General features: G+C 42.4%; 1 protein-coding gene across 1 annotated transcript in view; it reads left to right on the top strand.

Moving 5' to 3' along the window:
- The window catches only part of MTTP (microsomal triglyceride transfer protein), a 38,422-nt gene extending 26,529 nt beyond the window's left edge, over positions 1–11,893 (top strand). The window contains exons 16-18 of the mRNA XM_084625809.1: positions 6,956–7,080; positions 8,995–9,165; positions 10,217–11,893. Coding sequence (XP_084481935.1) covers positions 6,956–7,080; positions 8,995–9,165; positions 10,217–10,385 — 465 coding nt within the window. The 3' untranslated portion in view covers positions 10,386–11,893. The remainder of the gene's footprint in view (positions 1–6,955; positions 7,081–8,994; positions 9,166–10,216) is intronic.
- The last annotated feature ends 2,484 nt before the right edge of the window (positions 11,894–14,377 follow it).

Raw genomic sequence — 14,377 nt, forward strand, 5'->3', positions numbered from 1 at the left:
GTCAGTGACATCAAAATGATCTGTCATCGGAAGTCAAAAAGGCTCTTCTCAGTAACCATTCTTCCCTCAACCAAATTGGCACCAGCGATGCTAAAAAAAAAGTTACAAGGTTTTTTCTTTGCATGTGATGGGGTGAGTGTTTTTCACTGTCCTTGTATCGCCAAGCCACTGAGTTATATTTGGTCAAACTTTCCCAAACAATTCCTCTTCAGGTGGAAATCACCAAAGGTGAAGGGTTCGGACATTATAACCATCTGAAAACAGGGATTTAAAGTTGAATCTATTATTCTGTGCCGACAACAGCACTGCAGATAATCTTTGCATCTTTAACCAACACCATATGCACTAAACCCAGCTTCAGATATGGAACAACCATGCATCTGAGTAGCACTTAACCTAGAGCGAAGAGGCAGCATGTGGACTGTTTTTTCTGTTCTGCTTAAATACAGATATGTGGAACTGGTAAATCTAATGGTAGAACTCAACCTATAGAAGAACTGTAGGCTCCAGTTTTATCCCAAAGCAGTACTGTATTGGATTACTGGGCAAGCATAGTGCAAACAGCTCCTAGTGCAAAAGTTCAGAGAGGCTCCAGCCGTGGAACTTTTCACTTCATAGAATCTCATTTATCTCCCCTACTTTTTGGTGGAGGAGAATGCCAAACTGTTCAAAGACAGTCTGACTAACACTGTACCCTTAAAAAGAAAAGAAGTACTAGTGGCACCTTAGAGACTAACCAATTTATTTGAGCATAAGCTTTCGTGAGCTACAGCTCACTTCATCCGATGCACGCTGTAGCTCATGCTCAAATAAATTGGTTAGTTTCTAAGGTGCCACTAGTACTCCTTTTCTTTTTGCGAATACAGACTAACACAATACCAACCAGAAATGATCAGCAATACCAACCAGAAATGATCCTGAGCACCAAGTCTTCTGCAGCAGAGGATTGGCATTTGCATTTGAAATCAAGCACAGCCACTTTTAAATGGTTCTGTCAGCTAAGAGTTTCACACCCAGTGCACAAACTGTGAACTAAAGTTCACAGAGAAAACGGGTTGGGTTCTAACAAGATTATATGCCAGAGGTCCAACTAACAGACAGCGTGTCAGTGACTTATTTTACAAACCTGGCAGGTGGGAAACATGATCAGACCTTTATGTTCTCAAGCTCAGATCACATAAGGGCCGTGTTTCCAGAACTAAATCTTTCCAACTGCCGTGCATGCACAAAGCTCCCTAAATATTCTGGCAGAATCACTTGGCTAGGCACCCTGAGAACTCTGCCAGCCAGTGGATTCCAGGCTCCTTAACTTCAGACAACCTAGTAAGAGTGCAGGGCAAGCCAGTGTTGGAGCTGCATGCCATCCCTCACAACAGCAGGGCATATCATTTGAGGTCAGTCACTGAAATTCAGGAAGCCTTGGCAATGGAAGCTCTGTAACAGCACAGTGAGCAGATGGGATCACTCTCTGCTTTCTCTTTTGTATCACTGAGTGCACAGTTGCTGCTCAAGCAAGCTAGGTTCCAGGTAGCAGATACCTCAATTGATCCTTCCTAGCCAAGAAATCACCGGATCCTTTTAAGCTCCATCCACACAGGGTCCTCAACTGGTTTACAATACTGTTCACCAAAAAAAAAAAAGCTTCAGGCTAAACTTCTTTTTTTCTCATAGATTCATAGATATTTAGGTCAGAAGGGACCATTATGATCATCTAGTCCGACCTCCTGCACAATGCAGGCCACAGACTCTCATCCACCCACTCCTGCGATAAACCTCTCACCTATGTCTGAGCGATTGAAGTCCTCAGATCGTGGTTTAAAGACTTCAAGGAGCAGAGGATCCTCCAGCAAGTGACTGAGACTAGTTTTAACAATCATGCTTAAGATTAGAAACAGCCTTCACATTGGTTTGCCACTTCCATATAGGCCCACTATACTGCGTTATAAACATCTTCACCTGAAGTGCCTTTGAACTGTGCTTAGAACTAGAACTCTATCAGGAAACAATGTAAACAGAAGTGTAGATGGAGCCTGAATTGAATGGTAAGACTGGCATTTAAGAATCTAGATCTGAGAGAGGAAAAGAGTCACTCCCTGCACTTGTGCTGATGCCATTGCACCAATAGCCACGATTCACGTAGCTTCTTACCCATGGTTTTTGCTTCCAGGGCACTAACTCTGTTTCCTGGGCCAGCCTGGAGAGTGGCACACAACTGTATGGCTTTATAAAAGAGTTTATAAAACCATCCTGACCAACAGTATGGCTTTATAAAAGAGTTTATAACATTGTTCATCCTTCTCTACAGTGGCCAGTGGTCAGTTACCTGCTAGCCCCATCCACAGTGAGTCATGGTTTGGGGCAATATTGTTTCAGCACAGACAGGGAACAAATGTGTAACAGTAAAGGATGTAGATAGCACAGTTGCTATCCTATTTATAGGAGGATGACTTGAAAGCTGAAAGGAGGAATTTAAAACTGGCCAATTAAACTTTTGAAAACTAATTTCAGAATATTCTATTTTACAGGGACTCTTGAAACAGTATATTCTGTTGTTTTTTTTAAAGTCCTTCAGAACTGTTATAAAGGTTTTTCTTCTCTTTTGTTCATCTTTATATGGATCACTTCAGGTCCTAATTGCTCCACTGCTAACTGACTAAACAGGTGAAAAGTGAAATTGACTACACACAAAGTGTTGTCAAATATACAACATAAAAATACCTGGAAAAATAGTTTTCTTTCATTTGCTCCTTTCAGCTGTAATAGTCATTACTATAGTCAACAGCATTCTCAGACAGATGTGAATTCTAAGTTGATGATGTCCCTTTAAACTCCTGCTCCTGCCCATTACCCATGATGCGGTGTTTTTGTGAGAGAGAATATTCCAAAAATCCACAAACAAATATCCTCAGGGTGCACTATGCATCTATTACCACCTTTCCCAACTTGGTTCAAAGGTTAAGAGTGACAGGGTGGCAAATTATAGTCCCCTTCATAAAAGAAACACCTCTCATGGAATTATTTTTGAGCCCCCAAAGACACCTGCATTAACGCTCCTGGGTGTAGGAACAATATTTTCTCGGTATCGCACCTGCCAGAAGAGCAGAGAAACTGAATATTTTATGAGGTCAAAGCAGCCATTTGAAAACCAGACACCCCCCCCCCCCGCAAATAAGTGCCTTTTTCAGCCCTGCCGTTTGCGTTCCATTGCAGGAGTATAGTACGTAGTGGGTCTTTGTTGAAATGTGGTCTACTTCAGCATTTTGAATCAGTACCAAGACATTGATCCCAGTTTTTCATATCATGTCTTCTGTTACAAAGAACGCTGTTAAGCTTTAAATAGAAAGGCAAAGGAAAGGAGCGCCTCTAAAAGGCCAACTCCCTTGACTTTAATGGGATTTGCACATGTTTAGCTGAGGATAGAATTCAGCCCTGGAGTAAGTAATGGATGATCAGGTCAACTTTGTCTTCAAGTCTCATAAAAACATTAAACAAAGAGACACGGGTGTTCATGATATATTCTTTGAGTTTTAATGGCAAATTTAACTTAACTATTGCAGCCTCTGACGTCCTAAATAATCACATCCACAGTAACTGTTAAATGTAATAATTCAGCCTTTGCAAATTGATTCCTCATTCAAATACTTAAGTGCAATTTGACATGCATCTCAAAAAATCTGCTGCCCTGTTTGTGCACAAATGACTTTCAGAATGCATGCTATTACACCCTCACATACATTCAGTTATAGTCCAGTCTGGTTCTAATTTTTAAAAGAGAGGCATGGAATGTCTCCAGATCCAAATAAGCCAGGCATTTTTAATTAGCTACCATGGGTGAAATCTGGGACCATTAAAATCAATGGCAAAATTCCCTTTCGTTTCAGGGGAGCCAGGATTTCACACAATGACTTTAACTAGATAACAAGAAAACAGGACAACAACATGTGATCAGGCTAGTGAGGGGCATCCTTGTTTATAAGCTACATCCAAGCCCACTGCATTCTTAGGTTAAATCTCCAGCCCACTCCAGTTGCAACTGACTGCCAAGTGACAAGCCGATTGAACTCTGCTCCACAGAATGATTCAGACCTTAAAAGGTGAAGTAACCAGATACAGTCACCACATTTCTCCAGGCTCCATACACTGTGAGGGGAAGGTTTTAAGACCCTCCCCCCAATCAACCTCTTTAAGCACCAGCCCCTGCTGATTGAGTTGGGGAGGGAACCTACAAGCTTGTTCCGCAGGAGACAGCAGGGCTGCTGAGCAGCTAGCAAGGGAAGGCCATAGAGAGATCCCTTTGTCCAGCCTAGGAATGCAAGGGGGGTAGAAGCATCAAACACTCCTGCATGCTGCAGTAATACAGGGAACAATATAGGAGCAGAGATACTGGCAGAGGGAGGGACCCCGGTGGGGATGGGGGAGGACAAGTATCCCCATCCCAAAGAGCCCTGGGCACAGGGGAAACAGAGAAAGAGAGCAGCAGATTTCACTAAGAATAGACACCAGCTTGTGTGTACATCCTCCACTGGCCAGCCGCTCACACACACACCACTACCCCTGCTCGGTGTGAGGGAATTCATCTCACTAGGACAACAGGGGTGAAAGATGGGCTGGCCAGCCACAGGCCCCTCTTCCCTCAACAGTGAGGGGAGACAGGCCCTCTGCCTGAATGGAGGGGAATGGGAAGCCAGCTCCCATTGTATTGAAAGGGGCTGCTCCCATTCTCATTTCTCCTGTGACTGTTCCTCCAGGCAGAGTGCCCATCTGCCCATGCCCCACACCTGCTATTTCCTTCAGATGCAAAGGGAACATAGGCTCCTGCCCCCACCATTAGTGCTGGTGTTTTTGGAGGAGGGTGTAGCTTGATCCTGCTTCTTCAAGCCCCAGAAGGAATGGAGGAGGCTACGGTCTTTATACCCAACCCAGTGGCTTCTGAGTATGTCTACACTGCAATAAAACACCCACGGTTAGCCCGTGTTAGCTGATTACAGCTCATGGGGCTTGGGCTGTGGAGCTATAAAATTGCAGCGTAGGCATTTGGGCTGCAATTTTATAACTCCACAGCCCGAGCCAGCTGATGTGGGCCAGCCACAGGTGAGTTATTGCAGTGCAGACGTACCCTCAGACGCCTGGCTGCCGCCTGCTGCTGCCACAAGGGAGGCCTAGGCTGCCTGTCAGACATCAATAGCCGGAGAGAGGTGCTCCGGGGGCCATTTTTAAAAATTAAAAATGTACTGGGCAATCACTATCTTCTCCCAAGTGAGGCTCAGAGTGCTGCTTTAATTCACTAATTCTACATAAGGTAGAAACTGATCATTTTTAGAGCTCAGAAGACCAACAAAACCATTTTTTGCTGGAAAATGCAGGTCCCTCAAAATCAGAATGCTTTGCAAAATCCCTGTTGATTTCACCCACATTTTGTTTTGGTGAAAACAAAAACATTTGACAATATCAAAATGTTCCATTTTGACATTTTTCAGAATAAACCTTTTGGGGTTGTTTTTTTTGTGAAATATTTTAATGTTTTTTTTTAACAAAGTATAAAACAAAACAAAACATTTTGATTGATCCAACTCCCCCCCGCTGCCCAAATTTACCTTATTGGAGAATTTTGAAATTTTTGTTTCATTCCAATTCAAAATGAAGCCAAATTTAAAAATCCTTCATGAAATGTAATTATCCTCTGCACAGCTCTAATCTGCATCTTAACTGTACAGAAGGTGAACTGAGAAGAGAGAGATTAAAAACCTTATCCAAAGCCCAGTGAAGTCAATTAGAGTCTTTTTATTGACTTCGGTGGGCTCAGGATCAGGCCCTAAGGGACTTGACCAAGGCCATAGAGGGAATCAGTGTCAGAGCCAGGATTAGACGTGGGGGTTCCTGTCTCCCTGGTCTGTGCTCAGTACACTAAGCTGTACCTCTCTCTCCACGATGGTGTTCCATGGACCTAAGCAATAAGTTTGATTTACTGATTAGTGCCAGCCACTGACACTGCAAAGTTGGGGGTGGAAGTGGGGGGTGTTATGGCCTAAATCACCCTTTTTCAAACTGAAATGTACTTTTAAAAAAATGAATTAGACTGTCTAGTTTTCAGGTGAGTGGGGCAGTTATATAAGGCAAATCAGATTACCCAGTGGTGTGAACTTTAAAAACTTGGCTGACTCTCAAATTTCAAACGTAACAAGCTTCTGTGAGGCTGAGCGATTATCACTTCCGAAACTGACTCCAGGCAATGCATTTCCAGTCCAGCTGTAAAGGTTTCAAGCAGCCATAAGTATGCCCAATGCTGGCAAAAAGTGCATTGACAGCAAAATATCAAAGGCATTTTGATTTGTATTTGTGGTAGCCGCCTGATTCTTCAGATCAAATCCCTCCACTATAGCTCTGTATCATTCTCGATGGTCCTGCTGGGCAACAGTGGGTATTTTATTGCCATTATGGGGCAAAATTCTGCACTGGGTGCTCCCAACTGGCAGGCTCATCCAAGACAAACTAAGAGTAAGAAGAACAGGAGGACTTGTGGCACCTTAGAGACTAACCAATTTATTTGAGCATGAGCTTTCGTGAGCTACAGCTCACTTCATCGGATGAATTCCTCTGTGGTTTTCCTGGGAAGTGCAGGCCTGTATGGTAGCTCTGTCACACTTTGCAAGAAGGGGGCAGGACGCTCCCTGTTCTGCACCTGACTAGTAATGCTGTATCGTGGGTGGAGTGGGAGGAAGGACACACTTGGGGTCCCAGTCTTATCTCCTTTTCATAAAGGTGCTGGGCAAGAACAGAGGATATGCTCTGCAGTGAAGTTCTGTCCATGCCCATCCACAAGGATGGAAGAGGACAGAGGGGAGCTCCATGTGCTTCCTCCCCACTTGAACAGTCCTCAAAGAAAAAAGAAAATGAACACCGTTTTGATCTGCATTTAGCAAAATGGAGTGTGATCTCTGCTTTTTTATGCTTTCAGGTCATTCAGTTACAGTCTGGGCTGAAGGCCAGTGCAGAGTTCCAGGGTGGTCTGGCCATTGACATTTCAGGTGGAATGGAGTTCAGTCTTTGGTACAGAGAATCCAAAACCAGTGTTAAGAACCGGTGAGATACTTAAAGTGCACGCTGTAACCTTATACTCTGAAATACGAAAAATGTAAAATGAGCTGGTCTATTTTGAGGCTTTCAAAACAGAAGCAACCTTGCATTTTCTTTAAAATTAAGGGACAGTTATATTAAACGCCTTTTAAAATTAGATTCGCATTTCAGGGGGAAAATAATGTGGCAATAAGTATGTTGTCTGTTTGAAAATGCCAGGGAAAGAAAATATACAAAAACAAATCACCTTTAACCTATTATAGAAAATCTGAATGAACGTTATTGCTTCAAAGGCTACATTCTGCCCTCTTTTAGACTGAGACAGCTCCACCAGTTTCCGTGAGATTGTATCAGTGGATCTGAGAACCGAACTTGACCCCAGGTCTTCAAAGAGCTATAAATACACTGGATAAATTTTTCCAAAGCGCCTACATGATTTAGGAACCTATGTCCCATTTTCAAAAATGACAGGTACTTAAGCCTCATTGAAAGTCAGTGGGAGTTAGGCCCTTAGGTGCCTCAATTACTTTTGAAAATGTTACCTCCCTAATTAATTAGTTAATCCTCACCTGTGAAATAATTACCATCACTTTAAAGTGAAGGAAAGAGGCAAAGAGATCAAGTAATTTACCCAATATACAGCAAATCAGTGTCAGAATAAGGATTAAAATGCAGGAGTTCCTTGCTTCCAAACTCATGTCTGACCTGATAGATTACGCTGCCTCTTTAGAACTTGAGAGTGGATTTGATATTACTGGATCTGTAGCTTGAAGCAGTACTGCAGAAGTGACTCACTCAATCTTGACCAGAAGTAAGAATGTGGCCTCTCTTGGAAGAATTACATCTTTAGCCCTCTGAATGGAAACTGGAATTATGAGATGCTGGTCTCCAAAGGGGGTAGAAAAGGTGTCTGCCCATGCAAGGTGCCGAGCATTTCCTGTAGGATGCTGAGCACCCTCATGCTGTGTTGACGTCCATGGGCATTTTGGATGTGCGAGAAAAGCATGATGAAGCCCAAAAGGGGTGGTGTTTGAGAGAAGAGTGAAAATGGGCAAGGTTGTTAATGTTAACTTATGATTTACTGAACAAGATCTAAACACAACTTGCTTTCGGGTAGTGTGTTTTACATTAATGAAATTAATAATGACTGTCAATAATAGATTTAGCCCCACCTTACTGATTTTACCAGCTTTGAATGGCAAGGATCCCTCTCCTAGATAGTGAGTGAAGCTTATCCATCCGTATAGTATGGTTTTTGACTGGAGACCAATAAAGCAATGACAAAATAGATGTCAGCGCTCTCAAAGATAACCCTGAAACAGAGACTTCCTAGTGTAAGTGGGTGCATCTCCCCTGGTCCCATTTCCACCAGATCTGAGTTTTACTCCCCGACAGTGATGTTTTGTAAGTTCTTAAAGCCCTGGACAGCTTTGTCAAAAATGCCAGTGAGCAAAGACTTTGGGTCTGATTTGCCAGAGACACCTGGTGTGGTCATTTGCACCAGAACAAAGTGAGTATAAAATACTACCAAATCAACAGGGTAGTATTTTACATCTCTCTTTTCCTCAGGTAGATAACTAAAGGAGGCCCTTTGAGGAATCAACCCTGGACATCACAACAGCCTACACACCATGCTTTTGCAGCAAGCGCCAGTCATAAAGAATGCATGTTCCAAAGAGCGTATAATTCACCCAACATTAATGGCTGTTTTCACCTCTCTGCATGGGTGTGTGCATGCATACGTGCACAATCCCCATGACAATGGTGTCAACTGAAGTTCTCTAGCTACACTTACATGAGAACAAACTCTAAGAGAACAGTCAGGATTATACTGTTCAAGTGTTAGAACTGTTTGCAGTTTAACCTCCTGTTTGTTTCTGAGCCCTGTTAATAATAAATTCTAATATCTGAATTTACTAGGGGAGCCCTGGTGGTAGCTGGTAACATCGTTGTCGATTCCTTCTTTGTGAAGGCTGGTATGGAAACCAGTTTTGAAACAGAGGCAACACTAAACTTCATCTCCACAGTGCAGTTTTCAGAATATCCATTTTTAGTTTGCATGCAGATGGACAATATTGAATCTCCATTCAGGTAAGAAATAAAAACACTATCTGAGATTTCCAATTAACCATTTGGGGACTCCAAAACTTTTTCCCCCTCCATGTGTTCTATGTTCACAAACATGAGGGATTAAAAACAGAGACTAGATTTAAGCGTAGTACAAGCAAGTGCAGTGCAAGATCACTCTCACACACAAATGTCTCTGCTAATGCCATTCATCTCTGATGTACAACATGCCAGAAATATGGATAAATGTTTAGTAGGAACTTTGACAACCACCACTGCACTTGCTTTGATTTCTCATTTTTGTTAGATTTTCCACCCAGCTTTTAGAAGTAAAAACCAAGTGAAATAACCCACTAAATTACCCTAACATGTCATCATTATAGATGGTGAAAAAACCTGAGAGTCAAACAAAGAAGCACGACCAGCAATGTCTATCCTCTGTTCATTAGGCCAGTGACGGTGCAGTGCTTAGACTTGAGCCTGCAAGGTTGCCTTTATGACTTACTGCTTCCTGATGCTTGTGAAATTAGCAAGAATATTTAGTGCTCAGCTCAATTATCATGCTCTGTAATAGATACAGTACTTCAATATGTTTGGAAATATTTTTTGACTATGGTCAGTTTTCCACCTTGAAATTTAAAATAACTGTACAATAAAGTAAAAGATGTTTTCCAATGGGCAAGTGTAGCACTGCATTCCCATGTAAGAGGCCTAGGTTTGCTTTTTGGTCTTGGTCCGCTAAGAATTGCTACAGATCTGCTAAAACTTGAGAATGGTCTGTGACAGCATTCTCTGGCCCTGTGAGAAAGGCTTCCATTCAGTGCTTCTTGGCCAAAGGACAACGTGTACAGTGATTGGCCCAATAGATGGGAATTTCCTAAAGCTCTCCCAGGAATCCCATCTCTCTGAAAATACGGTATTAGATATGTATGCTGATTATATATACAAACCACTAATCCCCTTGAAACCAATCAATCAGGCATGGATATGGTATGCCCCTACCTAGATTCACACGTATGGGTGCAGATTTTATAGCAGTTTTGCTATACTAGATAACAATGTTGTGTCTTTGCAGGCAATATGTGACTAAATACGAAAGCCTGCCATCTGGCAAACGGTACACCTCTCGGAAAGGAAAAGTCAGACTGCTGGCAGGTTCTGAATACCCTCTCCATCAAGAGAACTCCAACATGTGCAGAAAGGTTTTCAGCACTCAGTCGGACTCCTCTGACAGCTGGTTTTGAAATGGGCACCTCTTCTTTCATTTTACTGAATCCATGGCCCCCTGAATGACTTAGGCGTCCATGTACTGTACTAGCTCAGCCCCGATCCTGCACTGTTGAAATCAATGGGAAGTTTGTCATTGAATTCCAACAGGCCCAGGATCAAACTCTTATTATGTGCAGAGTGTTTACATATTTACGTATATTTAAGACTTTTGTAAAAAGCTAAGAAAAAAACAAAAAACAATTTGGAGGCAACCCATTCACTCCCCCTCAGGAGGTATGATCTGTAATTTTTTTTTTCAATAGCAGAAAGACATTCATATTTTTCTCAAAGTGGGAATACAGAAGCCCATGCTTCTGATTTTCAGTAAGAACAATTATGCTGTAGAAAGAATGATTATTTATAAATACATTTAGAGGCAGCCATTTGTTAAAAAACTAACCAGTTCTCATTTAAATACACAGCAGCAGCATTCTAAGAAGGACCATTAATTCTTGGTCGCTTACGGCTGTCTGTCTGTTTAATCAAAAGCAGGGTGTATTTTTACAACTTTTTAGAGCCTTAGTCTCATAAGTATTATCTGTCTTTTTTTATAGAGTGCTATGGTTAGACATGTTTGATTAAAAATTTAGGATGAAATTTTCAAGAGTGCTCCGCATTTGCCTAACTCTTCTCTCACTGACATAAATTGAAAATGCCTCTTGACTTCAATGGGAAGCAAAGTTAAGCCAATGCTGATCATGTTTGAAGAGCTCACTCTGAAACTTCATGTAACTATGGGGCATCAAAGCACGCACATTTCTAGAGATGAGCACTCACTGTAGCAACAGTGTGAAATATGATTAGTTTTAAAGACTTGAAAATGAGTTGTGGAATGCACCATCTAGCAGGTTCTGTAAGGACAGAGAAAATTCTAGTATTCTCCTCTATGGGAGATTACTTATTTAGACTAAAAGAGGAGCCTAAGTTATCATTATTCACACAAGTAGTTCTATTGAAATCAATAGTACTACTCAGGACAGTAAGGATCATTTGTGTGAGTAACGGTTTTACAGGATCAGGACCAACCTTGGCTGGAAAAAACCCTGTATTTATTAATCATTTTGCAGTTATTACAATGTAATAAACAAACAAATATCTCCCATCACAGAACATATTACTTTCCCATTCTTTTGATCCCTCAAGTGATCCACATTATTTGTAATTCCATGCGACAGGGTGTCTAGTGTAAGTGCTGGGCTCAAATAACCTTGGATAAGTTGCATTTCAGAAAATGAAATCTGGCAGAAAAAGCTTTTGGATTGTCTCACATACCCACACCCCCAACCCCCAAATCCTTATCCTGATATAAAACTGCCAGTCTGTTCAATGCAAACAGCTAATCTGTTTGTTTTAGAATTATAAACAGGAACTTATGGGTTGATTACTGTATTTCCCAAATACACCGTTGATGCAAAAGCACATTTTTTGCCAGAGCCTAAAAATAAAATGGGGCAAAATAAAATAAACAAAAATCCTTCTTTCACTCTTGGTTTTGGTTTGTTATTTTTGTGTTTTGGGTAGTTTTATTCTCTAAGGGGTGGTAATTGGGGGACACTCACCTCTTGAGTTCCTTCTGCTTCTGCTGCTGCATGCAGTACTGCAGGCCCTTTCCTGCTCCTGGCACCCCTTGTAGATTGTCAGCCTATTCTGAGGGTGGGGAAACATACTTCTCCAGCGATGCAGAATGCTGAAAGCCTGTCTTCATTCCTTACCGGCAAAGACATTATAAGGCTTGCATTGTGATGTCACAGTTATTATAGCGATAATGTCTCACTGGAAACACAGATATATCACTTCATTCAGGATTCAAACAGAAAGATAAGTTAGTTTGTGAATGGGAACAATCTTCAACACCAGCACCAGAAATCTTGAAAGATACTAGCCAAATCAATTACAATTGGTATGACTGTTCTTTTCCCAGTATGCTAATGTCAACTGGAACTTGACTGGAGCTGAATTCAATTTGAACAGATGCAAATCACATTTCTGTGCTACATACTGAATATCCGATGATAATTTTTTAAAAGTTGAAAGTAAAGTCAAATTAGGGAAAAATAACCCCAAACACAACCCACAGGTATTCATAATAAGGGTTGTGACCAGCTTCCATTATATAGCCCTGTTTTAATTCCATTACATCTTTGGCTTGGAAAATTGGTTTGGTCTGAAAATTGGCATGGTTACTCTGAAGGTCAAGAAGATGGAGTCTGGAAAGTTTAAAGAAATTTTGTCAAACTATTTTACACTGTAAGTTTGTGGCAGTGCTGGAAACAGAGATCTTATCTCTGGAGTGGTAGCCCATCCCTAATCCACTAGATCACAATACCTTTTATACCAGTGGTTTCCAACCTTTTTCATTTGCGGACCCCTACGAATTTTCAAATATAGGTGTGGACCCCTTTGGAAATCTTAGACATAGTTTGTGGACCCCCAGGTTGAAAACCACAACCTTATACAAATTGCTTCAACCAATTGTGTAATTGGGATATTAAGATGTACTCACCTTTGTAAAGTGGTTAGCAATCCAGAGATGAAAATGCACTACGTGGCCAGTAGAGTAATTTTGCCAGCAAAGCTGTGGGGGAGACAGATCCTAGCTATACTGTGAGACTCCTCAGAGTCTCCCAGTCATACACATTCCCTCTTTCTTTCCTGCAGCTCCCTACCAATAAGGCTCTGAACACCTCCTTCTCCCCAAATATTCCTTCTCTCTCCCACCAAACCCCCACTCCCAAACCTGCTGCTCCCCACATACCCAAGACTCCCCCAAGCTGTCTCCCAGCTCAGCTTCCCTTCTCAAGGCTCTCTCCGAGTTTGTGCCCTCCTCCCAGCTCTTCTGCCTCCAGTATCTCTTCTGAGGCTTCCCACCCACAGCTCCCCTCCCACAAGGTACCCCTTTAAGCCTGGGTCTTTTTTTTAAGACCGCCACTGGGGTTGTGTCTCCCCACAAGTCCCCTCCCCAAGAGCTCCCCTCAAGTCTTGGTCCCCCAACTCAAAACATCCTTTGAAGCTATGTCCTTTCCCCAACTCCCCTCCCAAACATCCCCTAGAGCATATATCCCTGCCCCCAAACACCCCCAGCTATGAAAGAGCTAGGTATTAATTATGAATATTGTGACTCCACAAGATTCCCCCCCCCACAGTACTGTGTACAGTCCAGTGCCCACCCGCTACAGTTCCAATTCCCCTATCAGACCTGAACCTCCTTCACAGAGGAAGAGCTGCTGCTAAGACTCAGTGTCTTCTCCAGAACCAACAAGGACAGAACGACCCCTGAGGGCAAGAGGCTGTAGCTGCCTCTTTACCCAGCTGATCAGCTGGTAAGGTGCAGTGAAAGTTCTGAGCTGCACTAAGCTACAGTCTCTGACTACTCCCTCCTCTTCCACCTGCTCTCCCCTCCAACTAGGGCTGAAAATTGGTTGTAAGTAGTATAGTGTCATTTTCTCCCCAAGCTCAAAGTTGAGATGGAAATGTCCCTTGTCCCTCCCTTAAAAGGACACCCGTGACTACGACCTAGTACAGGCGTTCTCAGTCTGGGTATCACAACCCTTCCTGCCCTTCCCATATTGCTAAGAGGGAGGAGGATCCCAGGTAGATCAGAGGAGGACCTCATGAAGTTTTGGAATGTCCAAAGGGAGTCTCAGTATGGAAAAGGTTGAGGACCTAGTGTATTGGGCATTCGTGGCAGCACCACACGAGGTAGGTCTGACACTTAAATTGTTATAATTCTTAGCACTTTTAACCAGGAATCAGAACATAGTTTGGCTGTGCTGCGTATGCATGGCTAATTTAGCTACCCAGTGAAACAGCATCCTGGCAGGTGTGACTGAATGAGACAGGGCTCTGCAAGAGCTCATATTATTGTGGCCAGTGTTGCTCACTCCTTGAACTTAGTTATCTTGAGAATCATCCATCCCATTTATTCAAAATTTACTACACTGGGTCTTTATGTCCTACCAAAAAAACC

Source organism: Lepidochelys olivacea (genome assembly GCF_965140295.1).
Source record: "Lepidochelys olivacea isolate rLepOli2 genome assembly, chromosome: 4".
Lineage (NCBI taxonomy): Eukaryota > Metazoa > Chordata > Testudines > Cheloniidae > Lepidochelys > Lepidochelys olivacea.